Source organism: Polyodon spathula, chromosome 48, assembly GCF_017654505.1.
Source record: "Polyodon spathula isolate WHYD16114869_AA chromosome 48, ASM1765450v1, whole genome shotgun sequence".
Classification (NCBI taxonomy): Eukaryota; Metazoa; Chordata; class Actinopteri; order Acipenseriformes; family Polyodontidae; genus Polyodon; species Polyodon spathula.
Genome location: NC_054581.1, coordinates 100,162 through 125,161, shown reverse-complemented (window position 1 = coordinate 125,161; position 25,000 = coordinate 100,162). Strand labels below are relative to the sequence as shown.

The 25,000-nt window shown below is 45.8% G+C and overlaps 2 protein-coding genes and 4 non-coding genes across 6 annotated transcripts; all 6 read right to left on the bottom strand.

Annotated features, from left to right (window-relative positions):
• Nucleotides 1–2,889: 2,889 nt before the first annotated feature.
• On the bottom strand, nt 2,890–14,402 carry LOC121306443 (eukaryotic initiation factor 4A-I). The gene is made up of 11 exons (XM_041238156.1): nt 14,343–14,402; nt 12,655–12,703; nt 11,400–11,532; nt 10,256–10,395; nt 9,055–9,223; nt 8,179–8,288; nt 6,893–7,036; nt 5,995–6,132; nt 5,272–5,361; nt 4,566–4,645; nt 2,890–3,770 (listed from the first exon to the last, which is right to left on the bottom strand). The coding sequence occupies exons 1-11, from the start codon at nt 14,363–14,365 to the stop codon at nt 3,626–3,628; spliced, it is 1,221 nt and encodes a 406-aa protein (XP_041094090.1). The 5' UTR covers nt 14,366–14,402; the 3' UTR covers nt 2,890–3,625.
• LOC121306628 lies at nt 6,357–6,496 on the bottom strand. The gene has a single exon (XR_005948233.1). It is a non-coding gene; the product is annotated as a small nucleolar RNA SNORD10 (small nucleolar RNA).
• LOC121306629 lies at nt 8,477–8,616 on the bottom strand. Its single transcript, XR_005948234.1, has one exon. It is a non-coding gene; the product is annotated as a small nucleolar RNA SNORD10 (small nucleolar RNA).
• A 1,670-nt stretch (nt 14,403–16,072) lies between the features above and the next one.
• Nucleotides 16,073–23,464, bottom strand: LOC121306444 (sentrin-specific protease 3-like). Its single transcript, XM_041238157.1, has 9 exons — nt 23,262–23,464; nt 22,842–22,953; nt 22,356–22,503; nt 21,795–21,842; nt 20,830–20,907; nt 19,991–20,128; nt 18,593–18,676; nt 17,654–17,704; nt 16,073–16,598 (listed from the first exon to the last, which is right to left on the bottom strand). Exons 1-9 carry the CDS (start codon nt 23,455–23,457, stop codon nt 16,488–16,490), a joined length of 966 nt encoding a protein of 321 aa, XP_041094091.1. The 5' UTR covers nt 23,458–23,464; the 3' UTR covers nt 16,073–16,487.
• Nucleotides 19,030–19,169, bottom strand: LOC121306626. The gene has a single exon (XR_005948231.1). It is a non-coding gene; the product is annotated as a small nucleolar RNA SNORD10 (small nucleolar RNA).
• On the bottom strand, nt 20,654–20,796 carry LOC121306630. The gene has a single exon (XR_005948235.1). It is a non-coding gene; the product is annotated as a small nucleolar RNA SNORD10 (small nucleolar RNA).
• Nucleotides 23,465–25,000: the final 1,536 nt, after the last annotated feature.

Genomic DNA, 25,000 nt, shown 5'->3' with positions numbered 1-25,000 from the left:
CCTGGAGAGAGTCCAGCGAAGAGCAGCCAGACTAATTTCTGAGCTCAAAGGAGAGAGAAATGAGGGAGGAACTCGATCTACTGAGCCGGGAACCAAGACAAATTAGGGAGGACTTGATTGACATCTTTAAAATCTATAAATAAGTTGACAAACCCTGACCAATACTTTAAGCACAGAAATCAGGATCAGAAGATGCAGCTGGGAAGTAGAGACAGAGGGAAGGAGACACTTCTTCACACAGAGAGTGGTGATGGGTATATATAGTAATGTACTGTAATACACCTTGAAATATGTAGCTTATTTCTGTTGTAATGTATAAATAGTTTGACTTATATATATATAGTTTTTTACATGTTAAAATAGATTTGAAAATATAATATATAAATATAATTTGGAAGCAATGTGTCATTATTTATATATAACTATATAAATAGTGTCTTGTCAGACCTTGTTATAAACTGAAACTCTTCCCAGTCAGAGCAGCGATGCCGTTTCTTTCCTGTGTGAGAAAAGCCAGCACCCAATTCAGAATAGCTGCCAAGGATAAGCTTGGAGGCTGTAACTGAGGGGAGGGGAGGGGAGGGGCTTCAACGGGTTAATGATTTTTGCAATGCATACTTTTAATAATAATAATACCGAATGGCTCAATTTTTTTATGTTTTACTTAGTTGTTCTTAATCTGTTTTTGATGAAAGTCTTTTTATGCAATGTCTGCAGGCTCCCTTTTAAAACGTCGCTGAAGCTCTTCTCACAGCTCAGTCACATGACAGGGTTGTATTCCCCAGGCACAGACGCAGTGAACGTAGTCCAACAATGTAATAGGGTTGCCAACTGTCCGGTTTTCGGCCGGACAATCCAGTTTAAGCAATATTTTAGAGTCCGGTCAGAACCACTCCCCGGACGGCAGGTCCGGTTCTTGCAAATCTTGCTTACTCACTGTTCATTTCCTTTTGGGCATGCCCTTTCAACGCTCAACTGTGAAAATGTATTATTATTATTATTATTATTATTATTATTATTATTATTATTATTAAAATATTATTTAACTATTGGTCTGTACGACTGTAAACTTGTATTTAATTATTGATAGAAGTCACTCCTGCAGCAAGCAGACAGTTCATAGGTTTTTATTATTTTTAACATTTCCTTTGGAGGCGCACGTCGATTGCACACGCAGCGTTAATGCAAACGAAGCGACAGCGTTTATCTATTTAAATATACACGATTACATTTGGACACACTGCCCCTTTTAAAGCTCAAGCCTTGCATTTCGTGACATTTCTCGTCACGGTTGTGTCACATTACTGTTGCCATCACTCTCCTATACCACTGCAAGCAACGGGCGAGTTTTAAGTTTGTTTAAAAGCTATTAACGAACTTCAACGAACCAATCCTCGTCTGAGTTATCTGCTTGTAATGGAAACTGAAAAATCACTGAGGAGGGGGCCGGACGGGGGGACACCTTGATTTTGAGAACCCGGGTGATATCTTTGCAAAAAATGAAGCTTCTCGGTTTATTCTTGCAATGCCAGATGCCTTCGATTTTTTAAGTTTGTTGCAGCTGTATTATTATTGGGGGGGGGGGGTTATAAATGCCGCCTTTGCCCACCAACCAACCCAAACCAAAAAAAAAAAAAAAAAAAAACCCTTTTGTGAAGCGATCCAGTTTTTGCTTTGTATTGTATAGGTGCATTAAGACTGGCGTTATGAATTTAACCTCACAATAAACGCGCTAAGATGTGGCTTTATATTCAGAAATAGTGCAATTAGACAGGTGGGGGGGGGGGGGGTCAGACCTCGATTGGCACACATTTGTGATCAATTTACCCGACCGTTAGGCTGGGTGGTAAAATCAGCGGCCAGTACTCTCTTTGCTGTAAACCAGGAACATGCGCTTCTCTTAAAAAGTGCATTTATCTTTAAAGATAAGTTATAGCTCTGAACGAGCATATGCATTGGAAATTTGATTTAGCAGCCCTAATGAAATGTATCTGACCAACACACGATTGCACGCTGGATTGAAGATAGCCCTGATGAAACGTTGTTTTTTTTTTTTCTTTTTCGGTGTTTCTAGGATCCCGGACGCGCCTTGGTTCAGCGTCATAGCATTTTCAGATATGCCCAACCGCATTATGTCAAAAGAGTTTAAAATTAACGAGCCTTCCCATTACAGACGGATAAAACAAAGAGAGGAAATCGAGACAGACTAGTGATTCTATACAACAAAGCAGAGGGCCCACTAAAAAAAAAATAATGTACTTTTAAAAAAAAAAAAAAAAAAAAAAAAACTTTATTTCACGACCTTTAAATAAATACTTTACAAAGCCAATTTAAAGAAAAAAAATTATACATGGTTTCTTTAGAACAAACAAATTCTTGACAGTCAATTCAATAGAGAATTAATTAAAAACAGCACTTCAACCCCACCCCCCCCCCACCCAAGAAAAAAAAACTTCAGCTTGGATAGTTGCCATGTGCAATAATCTGTACAGATTGAATCACGATTTGGTCCGACGAAATGCACCCAGCTCCTTTTCAAGTTGGGCAATAAGGACAGCGTGCACAACACTGCGGACCAGCAAAGGCACTGCCCATCCTTCGCTTGCAGGAGTGCGCTGTGGCACCTGAGGTCCAGCAGCAGCTAACAAAAAAAACATCCTTAGCTAGCCTCAAACATTTAATGCCATAGAACCCTCCCCTTCCTTCAAAAACACCAAAAAATGCATTCTAGATATACTATACATAGAATTTGCTGTATAAAAGTTACCCCCCCCCCCCCCCCCCCCCCAGACAGACAGGAGAGAAATAAAACGGGACAGAATAAGGAAAGATACACACATGTATAACAGAAGTCAAGACACGGAGGGCAAATAAACTCCGACAGCCTGATTCATGATTCACTTTTTTGCGTTTTATTGAACCACTACCCTCCCCTCTCCTCCTCCCCTCCTAATTTATCAACTGATGCAGTAAAACATTAAAATTACTTTTAATTTATTAGGCTCAGCTTAATTGCAGTGCTATTTCTAAACTCCTGAAAAGTGTTCATACTGCCTTGACCCTCAACACGAACCTGTACACCTGCGTCCAAATGCATACTGTCCCCTTTTAAATACTTGTCAAACTGTGCTTGCAGTCTCAAAACTGCAAAAAACTGTCCTATCCCCTTTTGAGAAGCCAAGGTCATCACTGGCATTAATTCACTTGATCCAAGCAGCTGCACGAGCTAAAAATCAGACTAAAACGCCAGCTTTTATTGAATCCAGCGAACAACGGGTGTAGGAACAGTTTCGATGTGAAACAAGAGCTTCACAGTTTACCAGCGAGGGTCCCCGTTTTGGATTTTGAAGTGCCATCCCTTCCTGAATCAAGATCCCCCGAAAGAAAGGACCCAAATATACACAACAGATCAGGAAGGCTTGTGTGTGCTGCATCCAGAAGGGCTAGGTGGGTAAAACACAAAAGGAGTACCGTCTCTAAGTCTATGTTCGTTGGCGACCCCCAAACCCAACCCCCCTGTCTCTAGGGCCGAGAGAGAGTGGGGAAGGGGGTGGGGGGGGAATCTCTGGGGCAATGGAAGGAAAATAATAAAAGATGAAAGAAAAGCAGGAGGAACAGGGCGTGTTCAGATGAGGTCAGCCACGTTCATGGGCATCTCCTCCACTGTCGTGTTGTAGAAGGTCTCGATGTCACGCAGGGTGCGCTTGTCGTCTTCAGTCACCATGTTGATAGCCACACCCTTCCTGCCGAAACGCCCGCCTCGACCAATCCTGCACAGGAGGGGGAAAAAGGAGGTTAACATCACTTCCCCACAAACCGACACATGTGCAACACCTCGCCAATAAAAACCAGCGAGAAACTAAAAGGCAAGCAGAAAATGCTCGACACGCTTAACACTGCCGAAGGGTACATGTTTTAAAAAAAAAAAAAAATAATAATTCTGAAAGATCAGATCGTTTTCTGCAGTAAGAAATAAGTTCACAGCAAACCTGTAGAATTTTGCCCATTACGAGCCTAAATCACGGTGCATCGTCCTGCAAAATCTGGCTGGTTTTTAAAAGACTCCTGACAAGCACTGTAATCTCAGTTTACCTAAAGGGAAGGGAACATTTCACAAGCAGATTGTGTTAACCTTGTACAAGGCATTTCTAAAGCTGTTCAAATCCCTAGCAGCTGCCTCGCTTCAACTGCACGACTTTTCTGCAAGGACCAGTCTATGGGGCAAGGGTGTGTCAAGCATACTCCGTGTGCAGGCTGCAATGAAGTCGTGCAACAGGACTGCAAAGCGAGGAAGGAGAGGGAATGCTCTTGGAAATCAATTTAGGAAGACAACAAGAAACTGTACAGAATACAAGACTAAAAAAAGACTAAATGAATCATTTCTTGAAGTAAATTTACAAAAAGCTTAGGTCAGATGCCAAGTTTCATTGAATTTAGTATTTCTACATCCCAAAGTGATGCAAGCATAGAACTAAACCATCAACTGAGTGAGTGAGAAGATTGGGATGAATTTTTGCTTAGGTAGCCCGATAAAAAGGCATCACATTTCTGTCCAAGGCACTCGCCTGTGAATGTAGTTCTCACGGTTGGTTGGCAGGTCATAGTTGATCACCAGAGACACCTGCTGAACATCGATACCACGGGCCTGGAGCGAGGAAGAGGAGAAGGAAGAAGGAGGGGAGAACGTTACTGACTGCAGGAGGGAAGAGCAGGGCTTATGAGCAGACACTACAGAAGATGGGAGACTCGCTGAACCATCATCTCTACATCAAGTTTAACCCTGTTGCTGTGGATTTAGTTACAGCAGTCTTTCCTAACCACCTGATAAGCAACTGAATGGAATCACATGGGTACCATTTACAGAATTGCCCTACACAGAAAAAGCACAGCATTAAATCAAACTGCTAGAAAAAAGAAACTGTTCAGTAAATCACTCCAATTGCTTTCAAGTGTCATTTTTACATTAAACTCATTAAATGTCACTAGCTAGCCTATAGGGGTGTAATGTACTAATGTTCTTCTATCATAACTTATGCGAAGCATCACGATTCATTGACACAACACACCCCCTGCTAGCCTGCTGGTTCTGGTGTAGGCTGCAATGAAGTCGTGCGACAGGACTGCACAGCCCGGGAAGCACCGTGGAGAGCAGCCGCTTTCTCTACCAAAGACCTTCGTTCCTGCCGCAGCACTGCAGTGGCCGGGAGGAGAGGGAATGCTCTTTGGCTTTGCCAACCTGGGGGGGACGGGACGGGACGGGACGGCACTCACCAGCAGATCAGTGGTGATGAGAACGCGACTGGACCCGGAGCGAAACTCCCTCATAATCAGGTCTCGTTCTTTCTGATCCATTTCCCCATGCTGCAGCAGAGAGAAGAGGTTAAATGTTTCTGACACTTGAACAGATTGGGCAGTTGAGAAGCCCCAGTCTACAGTCGAATGACAGAAATGCGAGCTAGTAACGCATTGTAGGAATCCATTCCTCTCGCACCTAGTAAGTTTGTTAATTTTGAGCGCCTGATCGTGAATACAATCTAACAGGACAATGAATGTACACAACTAAAAGCTCAATGATTAATTCTAGTAGGGTTTTAAAATGAGCAGATTTAAATTTGCAATAAACGACGTTGTTAAAATTTAACCTTGTTCATCCCTTGCAACGCATGATGGACAAAATCATGCAAACTGCAAACAACCAAGCTCTTACTAAACAGACAGAGGCAAACGCCACAGGACTGTCTTTATAGCACAGAAGGGAGTGGATTAAAAGCAGTTTCTGTGCCCATAGCATGAACCAGCCGTGCCTCACTGTGTGGAGGGCGCTGGGATGAACATGGACGAAGGCTTCCTCTGCCCCTGCCAGATATAAGACTCGGCGCCACAGAGAGGCACCGCCTTGCCCAGTGACAGGGGGGTGATCACCAATAGGAGGATTTCACAAACACTCTGCTTGAATTCCTAGTCCTGCAACTTTTGCACCAAGCGCACACTCACCAGGGCGGAGACTGTGAAGTCTCTGGCGTGCATCTTCTCCGTCAGCCAGTCCACCTTCCTCCTGGTGTTGATGAAGATGACGGCCTGAGTGATGGTCAGGGTCTCATAGAGATCACACAGGGTGTCCAGCTTCCATTCCTGAACAGAGGGGTGTGGAGGGGGTCAGGCACTGCAGACTGCTCTACTCACAGCTAGAGGAAACTCCAGTCTGTCTCAACTACTGGTGTAGAGGGCTGGCTATCAAGCAGTGTGGAGTCTTTCAAAAGCTAGCACTTCACTTCCTACAGCGTCATGCATTTCAGGACTAGTTTGAATGTACTTTTACTACTGGGACTCCCTAGTTCTGATCCAAGGTGCCCTTTGTTTTCAGAACCTGTAGGGTATGATCACAGCCCCAGAATCCTCCAGTCCTGGACACGCCCCCTGACAAAACGGCAGGGGGCGGCCGGGAGCTGGATGGAATTGTGGGATCAGATGACACGCATGGGGATCATCACGAAACAGCAGCTGGGAGAGAACCAGGGAGTGGAAAAAACGACAAGACCGCCAATTACTGGGCTGCGGCCAAGATTCCTACAGGGATCCACAAGCCTAACTGGGGCAGAGACTGGAGTCCCAGTGCAGACTGGCTTCATCTCATTCGGTCTGGAAACGAATCAGTTACAAATCATTCCACTAGCCAGTCATGCATGTTAAGCTTAAAACTGTGTTACAAGTTTAGCATTCTGCCTCAACATTTATCCATTTGTCAAATAAATAAGCAGGCTTTAGGAGGTCAGTGTAGTGCAGGACAGTCCGAAATTCGGCGACGCATCAGATGCATTGTTCCGATTAGCGACGCACGCGCAGCGGGACGGTTTCAACAGGTCTAACTGCAGTTCCAGCTCTCAGTTCTCACCTCCTTCTCCACGTTGATGTAGAACTGCCGGATCCCCTCCAGAGTGAGCTCTTCTTTCTTCACCAGGATGCGAATGGGATCCCGCATGAACTTCTTGGTCACCTCCAGCACATCTGCAGGCATGGTAGCTGACAGCAGCACCACCTGGAGGCCAACAGAGGAAGTGTCAGCAGTCAGCCTACCATCAATTACATATACAGCAGGGCTTCTCAAACTCTGTCCTGGGGACCCCCTGCAGCTGCTGGTTCTCATTCCAACCAAGCTCTGTTAGTTAACTAGACTCCTAATTGATCTAATTTCCTTAGGCCGCCTTACTAGTTTTCAGATCTTAAAAAGCTGCAGAGTTCAAGTTACTTATCAAATGTTACAGCTATCTTGAAATATGCAAACTGTTCAAGAGCTGAACACAAGGTCCGATTAAGGAAATTAGTTCAATGAAGGGTCTAGTTCAGTAATTGAGCTCGGCTGGAATGAAAACCAACCGCCACAGGGGGTCCCCAGGACCGAGTTTGAGAAGCCCCAGTCTACAGTCGAATGACAGAAATGCAAGCTAGTAACGCATTGTAGGAATCCATTCCTCTCGCACCTAGTAAGTTTGTTAATTTTGAGCGCCTGATCGTGAATACAATCTAAACAGGACAATGAATGTACACAACTAAAAGCTCAATGATTAATTCTAGTAGGGTTTTAAAATGAGCAGATTTAAATTTGCAATAAACGACGTTGTTAAAATTTAACCTTGTTCATCCCTTGCAACGCATGATGGACAAAATCATGCAAACTGCAAACAACCAAGCTCTTACTAAACAGACAGAGGCAAACGCCACAGGACTGTCTTTATAGCACAGAAGGGAGTGGATTAAAAGCAGCTTCTGTGCCCATAGCATGAACCATCCGTGCCTCACTGTGTGGAGGGAGCTGGGATGAATATGGACGAAGGCTTCCTCTGCCCCTGTCAGATATAAGATTCAGCACCACCGAGAGGCACTGCCTTGCCCAGTGACAGGGGTTGTGGGGCGACTGTTCAGTTTTAAAACCGAATCTAAAATCATACACTGAAATGTCAGGCATTCACTGGCTTCAACCCTACATTGTTTAAGAACAGACTAACTTAACTAGGATTCAACCCAATCTTGTCAGGAGCCATAGTTGCAAAACCGTTTGTGTTCCACCTTCTAAAAGGAGAACAGGCTAGCGAGAATGACCTGGCGTGGAGCCACTAGGACTGACTGCGCAGGGTCAGAAAGCGCTTGTGAACATCTGCACAGCGAAGCTGCGCTGCTCACCTGTGTGTTGGAGCTGAGCTTCTGGAAAATCTCGTAGATCTGGTCCTTGAAGCCTCGGCTCAACATCTCATCAGCCTCGTCCAGAACAAACATCTTTATGTATTTCGCAGCTGCAACACAGAGAGCAGAGGTAAGAGGCTAGTGGATCTGGAGAATCCCCCGGGAAAGGATAGTGAAATCCTGGGACTTCTCAGCTCTCCCAAAAGATTTTTAAACAAAACCCTACACTGAAGGTATTTGCATATATCTATAGAGATAGTGTGATTAAACTGACCTGAGAGTTTGTACTGGGCATGCTGTTTTCAGAACCTGTAGGGTATGATCACAGCCCCAGAATCCTCCAGTCCTGGACACGCCCCCTGACAAAACGGCAGGGGGCAGCCAGGAGCTGGATGGAATTGTGGGATCATATGACACGCATGGGGATCATCACGAAACAGCAGCGGTAAGGATGCCAGTATGGAGTGCGCACTTATATGGAGTAGTTAGCTAGAATTTCACTTCTGTTAAATGTAGAGAACTTGAAAAAGCATCAAGTTGAAACCGTGAGACTGCCAGTCACTACATCTTGTTCTTTTAGGTAGTTTGAATTGTTTCCACGGCTTGAAACTCACACTAGCCCCGCTGTTGCACCCAGTCCTGGGGTTCAGAGCTCCCCTTGTTCAGATATAATATTGAAACGATCACATAGGTACAACAAACTAAATACGCTCTGAATTAACCCAACAGTCAAACTGTTCCTCAAATCAGGAGGCGCAAACTTGCCAACAAGCTGATCTTATAGCTGCTTAATCGAGGGTGGTTGTGAAAGCGAGGGCAGGGCGCAGGGCTCGTCTCAAAGCCGAGCGAAGGAGGAGGGAGGCGGGAGACACTCACAGAGGTATTTGCGGTTCAGCATGTCAAACACCCTGCCTGGGGTTCCCACAACTATGTTGGGGGCCTCAGCCTGCAATTTCTGCACCTCGTTGCGCACGTTGGTCCCACCAATACACGCATGGCAGCCAGCGCCCATGTAGTCGCCCAGAGCCAGGATTACCTTCTGGATCTAGTGAGAGAGAGAGAGAGGAGATGCGAGGAAAGGCTTAAACATGCACACCATTGAGAACCAGGTTTGCATCTAGAATCCACTTCACCCCTGCAAGCATTTTCGTGGAACAGGCTGGGAAGATTCGCTTGGCACACACATTGCAAGGATGGGAGGTTGACATTTCTGGTACATCGCTCTGCAGATTAAATGAAGTATTTCCTTTGGCATCAAGCACCACGGCACTACAGTGCAACGTAACTCCAGTGTTACAAAGTTAACAGTAATATTGGGATCAATATTGAGATCATATTGGGAAAACACTTGCCCTTTGTCAACAAGTTCACAGCATTTCTGTAATCATTCGTGGCAAACTAACCAATAAAATAAATTGTGAACTGTCAACCAATTCCTCCCGAACTGCTCAAATTCTCAACTTCAAGCTTCTGTGCCCACAGCATGAACCAGCCATGCCTCACTATGTGGAGGGAGCTGGGATGAATATGGACAAAGGCTTCCTCTGCCCCTGTCGGATATAAGATTCAGCGCCACAGACAGGCACCGCCTTGCCCAGCGACAGGGGTATTGCATTAAAAGACAAGCACGGGATTAAAAGGCTGAACACTAGTTTCTAGATCCCTGATGAGTGAAAATATGGTTCACTAATCGTGCCTTTAACTCAAGCCAACCTCGTTTTATCCCTCACAGTAGCAGAAGAGATGCTTTAGACCTGAACTAGAGTCCTGCATTGGGTCCAGTACCAATCTGTGTAGAACGGTAGAGGCACGAGTCAGTTGGAGCACGCAATAGGGGAAGGACAAACTAGCGGGTTCAGGATGCAGATCTTAAAGCAGGTCGAGTCGCAGGCAAGAAGGTGCTGCGGCAGGTTCTGGACGGGTCCAGGTCAGACCCACACAGGACTCTAACCTGAACAATGGGCCACAGATCCCACCCCTAGCCCAGCACACAGCAGTGTTCCCCTGTGGCGTGTGAAAGCAGGTGCAGTACTGGGTTGCAGTCAGCAGTGTTCCCCAGTGGCGTGTGAAATCGTACCTGCTGAGCAAGCTCTCGCGTGGGAGCCAGCACCAGGGCCTGGGTCCCCTTCAGCTCGATGTCAATCTGCTGCAGGATGGAGATGGCGAAGGTGGCAGTCTTCCCTGTGCCTGACTGAGCCTGCGCAATCACATCGTACCCTGAGGAGAGAGAGGCAGAGGGACGGTCAGCACAGACGCCAGGGGGGGCAACGCCACGCTCACGCCATTCAATACAGAGTACAAAACGCACTGAATACTTCAAACACACCAGGAGCGTTAGTATTCAAATCAGCATAGCCCATCTTAAAAGATCCCCTGAATCGCTGGTTATAAGACAGCAACACGTGCCACAGAGGGGAAAAAAAGCTTTCTAGATTACCTATATCAAGTTAGACTTGCGGGACTCTGGTTTGAGACAGATCACGCCGATTCTACCCCCCACTAGCAGAATTAAAATAGGATTGAAGTCCAATTTCAACGACAAAGGCTTTTGTTAACCCACACTTCCAATGAAAGTTAGTATTTATTCACCTTTGATTATAAAATGTCTTCATTTCACATTGGATTTCTCACTATCATACAATTATGAAACCATTTAAAAAATAAATGCAAATCTTTGCAAGACCCTAATAAAATGAAGAAACCGCAAGGAATTAAATAAAACGCAACGTCAACTTTACGTACGGGAATTAAAAATTACTTACTTGGCATCTTTTGTGTTGTAGTGAATTCACTGAGGTAAAGTCCAACAAGGTATTATTTACTCCTGGATGACTTTTCTATTGTAAAAACATGTTCTATGTTACCTTGCTGTGAAATAAAAGCACAACACAGGCCACACCCCTCTGAAGTTGTGCTGTCTGCATTCAGAGATATACCAGCTTATTAATTTTTGAAAAAACAAACCTGAATATTTAAAATTACAAATGAATATCCAAACTTAATCCTGTGTTCGTCCCAGCACAAATATATTAAGAAGCTATCCATTAGGGTTGTGTTATTTGCAATGCAACATAAGGATACGAGACCACGTATAGATCACAGCCATTCTGCTGTATAAAATCACTACAGCCAACTTCCACTGTTTCAGACCATGGTTCTGAACACTTCTACACACACAGGTTTATTAAGGATTGCTGAGAGAAGGCTGCTAGTAAACGTACCCTTGATACAAGGGAGAATAGCCCGCTGCTGGATGGCAGAAGGCTTCTCGAAACCATAGGCGTAGATTCCTCTGAGCAGAGTCTCGCGCAGATTCATCTCGTCAAAACTGTCCACGATCTCATTCCAGTTACTCTGCGGGGAGACAGACAAGTTCAGTTAGCGGGACAGGAGGAATGCAATTCAACAAGCAGACCGCAGGGGTGGAATTTCAGTCCCTGAACGCTGGACTAGAGTCAGTTTGAATGTTATATATAAAAATATAAAGCCAGACAGTGGTTAATTAGTATCAAACCCAGGGCTGGAAATTCACTACATCTGTTAGATCTCAGACTTCATTGAGAAGACTTCTGAACCCATTACTGGGTGCAGCAGCAGGGCAAACAGGAGGGGAGCGTGTGTGAAGTACAGCACGCCTTGCACAACACTGAGCATTAAAGAAACAGCACAGCCTGGACTGACCAGCCCAAGACTCCATTGCAAAAGTGTTTGCTCCATTCCAAAATGTTACTGGCATCTTAAAACTAGCTGCTGTGCACAGGTAGCTACCAGAAGCGCGGCCAAGCTTGTAAAACCTGGACTCTGCCAGAACTATAGAAAGAGATTCTATAGAATCAAGGATCGTGTGGCGATCTACAGTGAGCCATGCTGTGCAACACGACAAACGATTCCCATCTCTATTATGAGGTCATGTGAAAACGATCACGATTCAGCGACGCGCTGATGCAAATGTATCGGGTGTGCCCACAGCATGAACCAGCCGTGCCTCACTGTGTGGAGGGAGCTGGGATGAATATGGACAAAGGCTTCCTCTGCCCCTGTCGGATATAAGATTCAGCGCCACAGACAGGCACCGCCTTGCCCAGCGACAGGGGTATTGCATTAAAACACAAGCACGGGATTAAAAGGCTGAACACTAGTTTCTAGATCCCTGATGAGTGAAAATATGGTTCACTAATCATGCCTTTAACTCAAGCCAACCTCGTTTTATCCCTCACAGTAGCAGAAGAGATGCTTTAGACCTGAACTAGAGTCCTGCATTGGGTCCAGTACCAATCTGTGTAGAACGGTAGAGGCACGAGTCAGTTGGAGCAGGCAATAGGGGAAGGACAAACTAGCGGGTTCAGGATGCAGATCTTAAAGCAGGTCGAGTCGCAGGCAAGACGGTGCTGCGGCAGGTTCTGGACTAGAATCGTGCCCTTTTGACTCGTACAAAGTTAGCTACAGTCTCAAACCCCCCCAATGCAAATTCCTCACCTCGATGACACCATCTGGCTCCATTCCTTCTGGGCCATTGTCTCTAGTTCTGAAAGAGAAAAGGAGGCTGGTTATACAGCTGGACAAGCATTACAGTAAGAGACCTCCCTCCGCAGCATCTCCACCTGCATGGGTGGTTCTCTCATTCAGTGCTGATGCCCGCTCCCTTCTCACCATTTGCATTACCACGGGCACTGTCTTGCCAAGCCACCTGCTGCAGGTAGTGCAAAAAAAAAAAAAAAAAACTATAACCCCCAGGGCTGTTTAAGATTAGTCAAGCCCACCTCTCGCTGCCCACCGTTTCCAGCAATTCATCCCAGCGCTGATGAGTCAGCGACCCCGTGACTGTATTCAGAGCGCAGCTGAAACACCAGACCTGGGGTCTGTGAAGCTCCTCTACCGATGCATTAAAAATGTACCCATGATGGTTTGGCGGAAAAAAAAAAAAGAAGAAAAAATTGCTTGCTTTGTCACTGAATGGGAGACATTTTTTTAATGAGTTTAAAACAGCGGGCTGCAATTGAGTGCAATTAACCAATCGCGTTACATTGTGGCGTACTGTTATTTGATTTTTAGGGTTTTTTTTTTTTTTTTTTTTTTTAAATGTACAATAAACTGAATTGAGGCAGAAAAGCCGTTTAATAATTAACCAGCCTCACGCATTCAAAATGGGGGGTTTGCGTCTTCAACTAAAATACGGGAAGGAGGGCGGGCTCCTGCGTCACCGGGACGGGGCCCTGTCCCATCGGCAAAGAGGAACTCGCATTTTCATCAATCCGATCACTGGTTTCACGAAATTAAATCAGGGTTAAGGGGGGGGGGGTTATCATACTCCCCCCCTGAACCGACACACCTGCATTCAAACCGGGAGAGGTATTCATTCAAGCGACCTTAACCCGCTGTTGCGCACAGCCATGGCGGGGGTGAAAATATCCCCTCTTGGTCTTACTGCGCTGGCTTTTTTTTGCATTTTAAAAAATATATATATATATATATATCACGGTCTGTGCAGCGATCCGCCACCTCGACGCACTCAATAAAACACGACACAGTAACCCCGCTCTCGATTAGCCAGTCCCCGGGGCTCCGCGCTTTCTCTCTCGCCGGGTTTCCAAGCTCAAGCGGGGCCGGCGCTTGCTTTGTCCGGGCCGGCGAGGAGACCATGTGCTCCACGTCTCCATTTTCTAGACTAGCTAGATTATTTTTTTTATATTTCTTTTTATAACCATCTCGTTTAGGATCGCTTCATTTTAACGCTCGGCGGTGACACGTGTCCGAACCGCAATCGTGACCACTTGCATTATATTTGATTATTTTTTTTGGTACAAATCCGACCGGCCTCTTGGTTTAATGCAGGGTCCAAATATCCCCCCCCCCCCTGGGGAATGGGGGGATGACACATCGCAAACGTCCACGTGATGCACAGGACTTTTACAACGTGTTAAGCTTATTTCTCCCTTTGCAAAAAAAAAAAAAAAAAAAAAATCATAAACGAATTTTGGAATGGGATTGGGGGGGGAATTATGATGCGATTCCTCATTTTACAAACCCATTATTAAAAAAAAACACACACACTCAGCACAGAGGCTTACCAACCAGCAACACCGACTCTGACACACGAAAATACGAGAATTGCATGTACGAAACGAGCAGAAAAAACCAATTTTAAAAGAGAAATCTCCCCTCACCTGTCCTCAAATTCAGCCGACATTCTCACAAAGAGCGAGCGAGCAGCGAAGATGTTTTATATAGCAGCGCGTCCTCGCCACATACGAGCTGCTGATTGGAGGAGCGCTCCGTCAATCGACGCCGCGCCCACCCTCCATTGGCGGGTCTGCCCCGTCACTCACACGGTCAAGGGGGAGGAGAGAGAGAGAGAGAAAGGCGGTGCTTAACCCAAGCAACTCCGCCCACGCCGCGCAACGATAGGTGGAGTGAGGCGCTTTGGAAGCTGACGTCATTTTGGCTCCGACCACGGTCCGAACTCTGCATGAGAGATGAGGTTCCAGAGCCAAAATGGCAGACATGAGGCGACAGTTTCATTTCATGCCCTCGATCAGGCCAGGTCAGAAAAGCAACGCCGGTATTGTTAGCTTACTGGTTAGGTCCGGTATCCCTTTGAGTGATGCATGTCCATTAAGTTGCATAACAGTCTGAAATACTGTAGTTATGGGACAGTTTATTTACACATACTGTCATACAACGGTAGAAATCAAAAGTTTTGTTTTTTTTTTGCAAAATGAGCATTTGTATAATTACTGAAAGATACCACGCGTGTCATCTATAAGCTTGACACATAAAAGACCATTTTGAGAACGACACACGTTTGTCCGTTTTTGCTTTTCTGAAACGCAGTGTGAAACATTTTATTACAACAATCTGTGGCTTTAAAAAGTCTGTTCAGAGTTCAGTGATTCCCTACAGTGTAAACCTGGGACGTCGCTAGATTTGTTACATAAATTCAAACACATTATCACAAACTAAAGACTAAGAAACTGAAGGTCTTTAAGGTCTTAAAAGGCACTGAAATAGTCAATGAAACTAGCAGTTGAGAAAGTTTAATGCAGGTCTGTTTAAGACATCAAAACACATTGAAAACACCTTAAGACCATTTTTGTTTGATAGGGGAATAAAAACAACAGTAGGCCTTTGTAAAGCACCCTATTTAGGCTACTGGTCCGGGACAGAGTGTAGTTCACCAGCGCTTCTACTCAGAAGGTCCCCGGTTCAAATCCCACCTCTGCCACTGTCTGGCTGTGTGTGACCCCGAGTGAGTCGCTTCACCTCCTTGCGCTCTGCAGATGAGATGCTAAATCAATGCCCTATTGGAAGTGACTCTGCCTATAAAAAATGAAAAGCGCTTTGTGATGGTGGTCCACTATGAAAGGCGCTATATAAAGATCGTCACATTGTCGTGTTTTTTTTTTTTAAAAAAACACATTGCCGACTCTTAAATCTCCCAGCATGTTTCTTAAAAAGGCAACACATTTCTCAACATCTACTCAAGAGCCAGAAAGGGGGTAAAAAAAAATAAAAAATAAAATAAAAACACCCTCTCTTTAAAAGGATTGCAGTGTAACCAGATCACGCACCCTCCTGCAACAACAACAACGCTGTTTTTCTGTTCCCACAATACCGCACGCCGCTCATTTCAGATCGCCAGCACTGTTTGAGGTGGGAGAACAATCTGCAACGTGTGAAAGGAAAAAAAAAAAATCTCAAAATAATCAAGCTGAAAACAATACTGCTTGGACTGCAATGTGTTTCCTGTACACACTGCAGGGGCTTCTGGGACACAAAAAGAAAACACAGCCTTAGAGACCTTTTGAAAATATTTCGTTCTTGAAGAATCTCGACGAAGAACGCATCTGCAGTTCAGCACAATAGTTTTTTTTTTGTTTGTTTTTTTTTCCCCCCAATTTTTATTAACCTACATGTTTTATATACAAAACACTTTGCCGTTGAACATTATCCAGCAACATTTAAATTAAATGAAAATATGGCAATAAAAGTAAAAACAACAAAAACAAAAAGGTCCTGCTAAGTTAGAACCTAATAATTCCTTCAATAGTTTGTGGACAATGCTGCTGTTTCTTCTACTAGAGAGAGAGAGAGAGAGAGAGAGAGAGAGAGAGAGAGAGAGAGAATGGTTGCCCCTTTAGTTATGAATCCTCTGTACCTAACACACAGGCTCTGCCAAGAACTCTAGCTTTGTTTCTGCATGGCCTCTCTTACCACAAAGACAAAAAAAAATTAAAAAAAATAAAAAGGAAGAAAGGGGAAAAACAGAAGTCGTTTGTGTGGCTGCAGAGATGTCCGCTGGCCCGCTCTCTTCACAGGGTCAGCTTACAGTGACACAATTCTTTGTAGATCTGCTTTCTGAGGTTGGGCATATCCTGCTGAGTGAACCCAAAGGGCTCTCCTAACGCCAGACACTTGCAGTACTAAGAGAGAGAGAGAGAGTCAAAACCTTTGCAACACACCTGGGGTCAGTTATACTTACAGCAGAATTGGTTAATTGCACTGCAGTGATTTGTTAATTCTGATGCAACCTTTGAATGTAAACATCAAACTCTCTTTCCTACTTTCACCTGAAGAAGAGACCTTTGAGGTCTGGAAAGCTTGTGAATAATTATTATTCAGTCAGTCCAATAAAAGGTATCGCTTCTCCTTCTCTTCGTCTATCATCTCTGGACTAAGAAAGCTACCATTTCATCTGTCTATGACAAACCCAACATTAATTGCTACTGTGTTGCTATTACAACTTCCGATAGACTTTTTGCAAGATCATTTTGTAGTTTTTTTGATTACATGACATTAAATAAGGTAGAAATTATATTCACTTTGTCCAAATCCTAAAATTCTAGCCGATGCAAAACACTTCATCACAGCTGTAGCTTTAATAAAATCTAATGAAATATATACAGTACCATAAATTCATAAAAAAATGCATAAACCATAACCCACTTACCTGCTTTAGCAGGGACTGCGGTTTCAGAATTTAATGGGACTTGGCTTTAAAATTATTTCCATATAAAAAATAGTTTTTGCTTAGAAAGAGCCAACTTTCCAAGCTATCGACCATAAGAGATAAAAGTAAATGAACCAGCAGTTCAACACTTTACCAATGCCACAATGCCTGAAGGCTTGAAGTTAAACTATAAAATGTTATAAAGCAACTGGGACTCTGCAACTGCTTAGGAGCAGAGAATTAAAAAAAAAAAAAAAAAAAAAAAAAGTCCAATTAAGCCAATTAGTTTAATTAAGAGAGCTCAGCTGGAACAAAAAAAAAGAAAATTTTTTAAAAAAAATGAAAAAGACGACACTGTGGTCCAGAGGACCGGGTTTGAGAAACACTGCTGCAAATAAAACAGAACGTGCGTTTCTTTCGAAACTCCACGTTTGCGCTCTACAGAGCAAGCTGAAGTGCGGGAGAGCGAAGGTTCGCGAACGAGCGGCACGGCTCCTCACTGGAACGGAAAAATCAAAGTTCAGTTACCTGGAGAACGAAGGCTCCACAGTCGCTGTCATTGTTCTGCCTGGCCACGTTCTGCAAGACAAACAGCCCTTGAAATCGGTTTTATCACCCCTTCACATTTACTATTAGTCAGTCACTGACTTCCAGAGACTAGGGGGGGTGAACTCTGCATCATCAACAACTGCTGCTGCTGCTGCTGCTGCAGAGTCACTTCCAATAGGACCTCGCTTATTTTCCCATCGCTTCATGAACATCATTCCCAATCAAACCCCATACCCAGTATAACCCATCAGGTGTACACTTGCGATTTCAGTGCTTTGCAAGCGGGGCGTCACTTATTTTAACCCTTTGTGGTCCATTTATTCAGCCAAGCCCCACCCCCTTGTTCGCTGTATTTTTCACATACCTCTTTACAGGCGTGCACACTGATAAATCCTCTCCTGATCACTCGCTTTATCACCTGACTCCTCAATAATGCGATCCAAGTCATTATTTTATTACTGTATCATCTCAAACAGCTCTGCAGATGTCCGTGATATTCTCCGAGCGCTGGATGAGGAAGCAGCTCTCTCCTTCGTTTATCTCTGCTTATCTCTGTGTGGTGCAGCTGCTAGCGCTATTGCTCACACACACACACACACACACACACACTTTTTTCGGTTTCATTCGGCTCCTATTGGCCATTGAATGGTTTTCTCGGCATTTTCTGGAGAAAAAAAAACGACCAGACCTGCGCTTGACGTCTTTTCGATGATGTCGGACCTGGTCCGACACAGGACCGCAAAGGGTTAAGACAGCATTTTGCACATTCATGATCCTGATAACAGACTAAGAGATGCCCCACACAGCATGCATGAACAGAGCCAGTTCCAAATAAAAGGGTAACTGAACTGCAATCGATCGATTACCTGGTACCGTCACAACTACACCGCTGTGCCGAGGATCAATACAACGACTCACCATTTTGAAGAGTCCCTTCCAGCCGTCGCAGAAATCAGTCTTGTCTTTCTTGAGGGCCTCTGCTTGAAGGTACTTTGCAATGTGCTACATGGAAAAGAAAGACAACCAGTGTATAAATTCAACAGCTAGCTGCTTAGAACATAAGTTTGAGAAGGAGAAAAAGTGTTTTAGATCCTACTGCAACACATGGTAGGCTGGTATATGCATTTATAACTGTGTGAAAAATTAAAAAGTGCTTCTTATCTTTTGATCTAAACTCTACTCAGGTTCAATTTCTGCCCTCTTGTTCTCTCTGTGCTAAATTTGAAGTCGTGTCTTGCGATAACTAGCTATACCATTTATGGTTCTAAAAGACTTTAATCAATTCCCCTTTTGTCTAGGCTGAATTTCCATGCAATGTACACTAGACCCCTGCTCTTAAAAAGTTCCCCGTTGCTGTTTTCAGAACCTGTAGGGTACGATCAGAGCCCCAGAATCCTCCAGTCCTGGACACGCCCCCTGTCAGAAAGCCAGCGGGCGGCCGGGGGCCAGATGGGATTGTGGGATCAGTCAACACGCATGGGGATGATCACGAAACAGCAGCTGGGAGAGAACCAGGATCAGTGGGGAGGATCACTGCTGGCCAAGGGTTATTTTTTCTCAGCCAACAGGCATTCTGAACCCAAGAGATCCATTTCATGCATGTTTACAGGACGGCCCAAGCAAACAAAACCAGAGCACAACCTTTAGCTGAAAAACGAAAGCAAAAAGCGGAGTTATGATATAACAGAGTACATTTACAGGCCCTACCGTGAACACGTCGCTTCAGAACATCTGGTACTATACTGAAATCTGTTTGCAGGTCTTGCTTTCAAATAGTCTTAAGCTTTCATAGTCTTGTTTGCTAGAACGTGAGTTTTCTTCAAACCCCCCGCCCCTCTGGTGATGTGACCCCCTGCGGAGCGGGCATCGTGCAGGCGGGCATACGAACACATGTCCCACTTGACAACCTTTACATCTATCTGGAGAACCGCCTAGCTCCGACTGTCACGAAACTCGGTACTGACGTCAGTAAGCTGCTGCGAATATCAGAGTTCGTGGACAATCTCGGGAACCGCTCATCGAATTCCGATGAACGTTTCTTTTCTTGTTCCACACTGTTCTGCAGATGCATTTCCCGGTTATGTACTTTCTTACGCTGCGATTTTGAATTTGCAAAATAAATAAATAAATAAATAAATAAATTTTAAAAAATTAACTTTAATAAACTACTAAAAAATAAAATAAGTCAAGAACAAGCAAATGCAAAAGCAGTAGGTTTTTAAATGCGATTGAAGAGACCGGAGCGCACTGGCGCTGCTGATGTGTTGGTGGAGGGCGGCCGTTTGGCAGGTTCATCCCAGCGTAGCGTGCGGTTACCTTGGGGCAGCGTCTGTTGAGCGTGCGCTGGGAGTCGAAGTAGGTGACGGTACGCTTGGGCACGTCCACGGACACCAGGGACCAGTGCACCTCCAGGTGAATGGGGATCAGGAGCAGAGCCTTCTTGAAGATATCCACCTGGAAAGGTTCGATCGACAACTCAGTGAGTTACACATTCAAGCTGGAGGTCAGTCCTTCCTTGCAAAGACACCTTGGTCAGCACAATTCTCCAAGCAGCAAAACATGCTTAATGGGACTAGATTCAAATGGGTCGCACTCTTCGAAACTAGTCCTGGCAAGCGTGTTATTCCACTGTAGGGGCGAGGAAAAAAAAAAAAACTGTATACCACGAACAATCATTCAGCATCTCATCTATCTTAAGTTAACAGAAGCTGGGTGTGGCTGAAGCACACACATGGTTTATCTACGAAAATGGTATTATCACACAGTTTAATGCAAAATCTCTCAAATGCCCTGTTGGCACAAATCCAAAATAAGCACCTCCCTCAGGGAATGCAACAGCGAATCAGAAACACTTACAAGGTAACATCCCTATTTTCTGATTCGCTATAACCAAGTTAGACTCGGCCCCCAAGTCCTGACTGGAGAACAGTAACCGGTTTGACATCATGTTCTTTTTTCCAGACTCGCTTTCCCTGTTTCTGTTTCCAGAACCTGTAGGGTATGATCACAGCCCCAGAATCCTCCAGTCCTGGACACGCCCCCTGTCAGAAAGCCAGCGGGCGGCCGGGAACCAGATGGAATTGTGGGATCAGTCGACACGCATGGGGAACATCAGGCAAACAGCAGCTGGGAGAGTCTCTCACACAAGCGCTTACGTTTTTCGTCCACCTCTTGACCCCGTCATAGCCTTTCGTCCTCAGTTTGTCATAAAAGAAACTGTTGAAGAAGTGAACCTGAAACAGAGGGAGAAATCAGACTGTGACCCATGAGATTTCTGAAGAAACCAAAAACAAAAAGGTAGCAATACTAAAAGCGGCTTCTACAATACAAAACGACAAAGTTTCATCGAGTCTTAAACCCTGCAATTGCAATTTCTGTATCATATGCTACAGCGCTTAACCTTACCCCTCTGCGGTATCATTTTATAATATAATTTAACAGTATATCATGTGTTGACAGAAAAAAAAAATCTAGTTACACAAATAAAAGCAGATTTTCATTTTTAAAAAATGCTGTGCATTGCAGGGTTAAGAATCAAAACGTTGTTCTTGGACTTGCACAAGCTTGTTATGCATTGCCACATGTACCACTAATACAGCGCTGCATGAAAACACGTGGGCATTGTTAACTGCTGATCTAAGATATTGTCATGCTTGTTAATATGTTTCACCACACCTCTGTGCTTTACAATGCTTCCCTATGCTTTACCACACCTGTCTGTGTGTTACAATGCTTCCCTGTGCTTTACCAGACCTCTCTGTGCTTTACAATGCTTCCCTATGCTTTACCACACCTGTCTGTGCTTTACAATGCTTCCCTGTGCTTTACCAGACCTCTCTGTGCTTTACAATGCTTCGCCATACCTCTGTGCTTTACAATGCTTCACCAGACCTCTCTGTATTTTACAATGCTTGGCGAAGACTCTGAAATGTTACGAATGCTCGCCATACCTCATGTGCTTTAACAATGCTTCACCCCAGACCTCTCACACGACATACAATGTTACCCCACCTCTCTGTTCTTTACAGTACATTGTTTCACTATACTGTATTACACTGTGCTGTATCACACTGCGCTGTGCTGTATCACTAGGGGAGGCTTGTATAAGGGTTGTCCTCACCTTCTCCGGCACCGTATCCATTACCAGCTCCCCGTACATGTTCATCACCTGAGGAAAAAACATTCCGAAATCTAACATGAAAATACTACTGGCTCCTTGGAAATCAGTACCGGGTTCTCTAGACGTATGTAAATCTGTATGGCGAGCCACATGCGAGAGTGATGAGATTACGACAGTAAGCCAGTCAGCCCATCAATGCCGGACTTTGTCAATGTCGGGTCTTGAAGGATCCCAGCCATTCAGCATCGACACCATGGCTAGTTAACCCATTCCATCCCCTCACCGCTCTGTGCTAAGAGGTGTCTCCTTCCCTGGGTCCCAAGTCTATCTCCACTTCCCCCCCTCTGTGTCCTCTGATTCTGTGCTGCTCTTAAAAGGGAGGTGACAAACCCTGACCAACACCTTTAAGATTTGGAAAAAAAAAAAAATATATATCAAGCCCCCCCCTCCTTCTTTGTTCCGGGCTAAGTAAATTCAGAACCCGCCCCCCACCCTCCCTGAAGTCCCGGGATGGAGAGGAGAGGATCCCGGCAGTCTGCCCTCCCCGCGGACGCGGCTGACCTGATCGTTAAGCCAGTTCTGCCCGTACAGCGTGCTCAGGTCGTCCATGGTGAGGACGTGTCGCTTGTAGTTCACCCGGAACCCTCGTACCATCGTGTTGCCCAGCATACGCTGGTAGGACTGCATTAGGTGGTGCACCATCGTCTTCCTGCAGAGAGAGAAGGCAGAGCGCTAAACAGTGAGACACAGGCTTGAAAAAAAAAAAAAAAAAAAAACAACTGTTGCTTCCCTACACACCTCCACCATCCTCTCCAAAGGGACCGCACAGGCTGCATTCAGACTAAGAGTCTGCATACCGCCTCCAATATCGATTCTAGTGTCTACCGTGTGTGACCAGTGAAATGATCTTGGGGAGGTTTTATTTATTTAATTTCAAGTAGTGCTCAATTATTTTACCGCTACCCAATTTAGAAAGTATAGCAATTTTTCACCCCCCGAACCGTAGAGATTTAAAAGAAAAAAGCCTTGTTTGCTGTCAGTGTGTACCTGTGTGGGGTGCTGAAGCTCTCCTGGAAAATCTCCTGCAGCCTCGCCACCACCTCCTCGGCGTGGACAGGAATCATGCTGCCATAGCGCTGTAACATCTCATCCAGGATCCCTGCAGCAGAGAGAGAAAGACAGGATTACTGCAGCACAGAGAGAGAGAGAGAGAGAGAGAGAGAGAGAGAGAGAGAGAGAGAGAGACAGAGAGGGAGAGACAGGGTTACAGCACAGCACAGAAAGACAGGGTTACACCAGTACAGCACAGAGACAGACGGGAGAGGGTTACACCAGCACAGCACAGTGAGAGAGAGAGAGACAGAGACAGGGTTACAGCAGCACAGCGAGAGAGAGAAAGAGAGTGTGCAATGCAGGTAGTGTATTGTAATGTAACCGAGAGCAGTGCAGTGAATCCCCAGACAGTACCTTGCACACAGGTGACATGCTCCTCCGTGAGGCTGCCTGCTACTTTCTCTTTTCCCGGGGAGCTCTCTCGTGTCTGGGGAGGCTCCTGCAGATTTTGGGGCCCCTGTCCTTGCGCAGCTTCATCAATGCTAAACACCTGGCTGATCAGGATCCCACCCAGTTCAGGGGACTGGCTGAGCAGTGGGACTGGGAACATTCATGCACATAAGAGAGAGAGAGAGAGAGAGAGAGAGAGAGAGAGAGAGAGAGAGAGAGAGAGAGAGAGAGAGAGAGAGAGCAGAGAGCAGAGAGAGAGAGTTTGTAACCCTGCTCAAACTCCTGGCTCCTGATCATTTCAAGATTAATAAAATAGACTTCATTGAGGGGAGCTCTGAACCCCAGGACTGGGGGTGCAGCAGCAGCAGGGCTAGTGTGAGTTTGTAACCCTGCTCAAACTCCTGGCTCCTGATCATTTCAATAATAATAATAATAACAGACTTCATTGAGGGGAGCTCTGAACCCCAGGACTGGGTGCAGCAGCAGCAGCAGGGCTAGTGTGAGTTTCTAACCCTGCTCAAACTCCTGGCTCCTGATCATTTCAATATTAATAATAATAACAGACTTCATTGAGGGGAGCTCTGAACCCCAGGACTGGGTGCAGCAGCAGCAGCAGCAGGGCTAGTGTGAGTTTCTAACCCTGCTCAAACTCCTGGCTCCTGATCATTGCAATATTAATAATAATAACAGACTTCATTGAGGGGAGCTCTGAACCCCAGGACTGGGTGCAGCAGCAGCAGCAGCAGGGCTAGTGTGAGTTTCAAGCCCTACTTTAAATCCTTTTTATCCATTTCCTGTCAACACAAGTTTGGATCTGAAGTCCCAACTCACTTTCTGCCATAAAAACACAGCACTAACAGTAAAATAAAACGAGAACATTAGTGTGGAAAAAAAAAAAAAACACAAAAAACGACTACACAACACAGCCCTCACCTGGATGTGCATCTTCTCCGGAGCTCTGCTCCCCCTGCGGTCCCTTGCCCGCACTGGAACAGCCCGCCTGCAGCTTCTCAAACTGCGGGTAGAGAGACAGGGTGGGCTCTGGGGACAGGAGGGAGCCCAGGACGGGCTGTGTGGAGGTTGAGGAGGAGGGGAGGACAGGGGCGGCCCCATTCAGGAGCTCAGAGTCCCAGCTAGCGCAGCCGCCTCCCTCCTCCATCCCTCGGTACCGCTTGAAGGCCGGGCCAGGCTCACCGGAGGCAGAGCCGGGGGACAGGCTGTGGAAGAGGCGTCCCCTCTTGGGTCTCCTGCGCCTCATCGCCGGCCTCCTCTTCCACCTGCTCAAGTGGCTGCGGGAGTATAGAAGGAGGCTGAACCCTCGTCTTCGCTGCCTCAGCCGGGCCCTCCCAGGAGAGGGGAGGAGGAGCAGGCCGTTGGGCAAGGCTGGGGTGGAGGCAGAGGCAGAGGGTCTGTCCTGTTCAAACCCCCACTGGGAGCTGGCCTCCTCAACCCAGCTGCCCTCGCTCTCCTTGTCTCCCTCTACCTCCTCCTCCTCCTCCTCCTCCTCCTCCTCATAGACTCTCTCCAGAAGCTCCCGCACCTCGCTGGGAGGCGCCCTCTTTCCCGACGGGGAGGTCCAGCAGCTCCTGAGCTCCGTCCTCAGTCTCTCTCTCCTGCCTCCAGCCCCGCTGTGTTTGAGGGGCCGCGGGCTGTCCCCCCCCGCCCCCAACTCCGTCCTCCAGCGGTTTCGCACCAACGCAGCG

Bases quoted from the DNA above. Each gene is read 5' to 3' on its own strand.
- LOC121306443 (XM_041238156.1), bottom strand. From the start codon at position 14,365: ATGTCGGCTGAATTTGAGGACAG. The intron at 9,224-10,255 runs GTACGATTTCAC...CTCTCTCACTAG, and splicing joins CGCGAGAGCTTGCTCAGCAG to ATCCAGAAGGTAATCCTGGC. The intron at 8,289-9,054 runs GTGAGTGTCTCC...TCTGTGTTGCAG, and splicing joins GCTGAACCGCAAATACCTCT to CTGCGAAATACATAAAGATG.
- LOC121306444 (XM_041238157.1), bottom strand. From the start codon at position 23,457: ATGTTCCCAGTCCCACTGCTCAGCCAGTCCCCTGAACTGGGTGGGATC. The intron at 18,677-19,990 runs GTAACCGCACGC...TTTTCCATGTAG, and splicing joins TCAACAGACGCTGCCCCAAG to CACATTGCAAAGTACCTTCA. The intron at 17,705-18,592 runs GTGAGTCGTTGT...TTTGTCTTGCAG, and splicing joins GGAAGGGACTCTTCAAAATG to AACGTGGCCAGGCAGAACAA.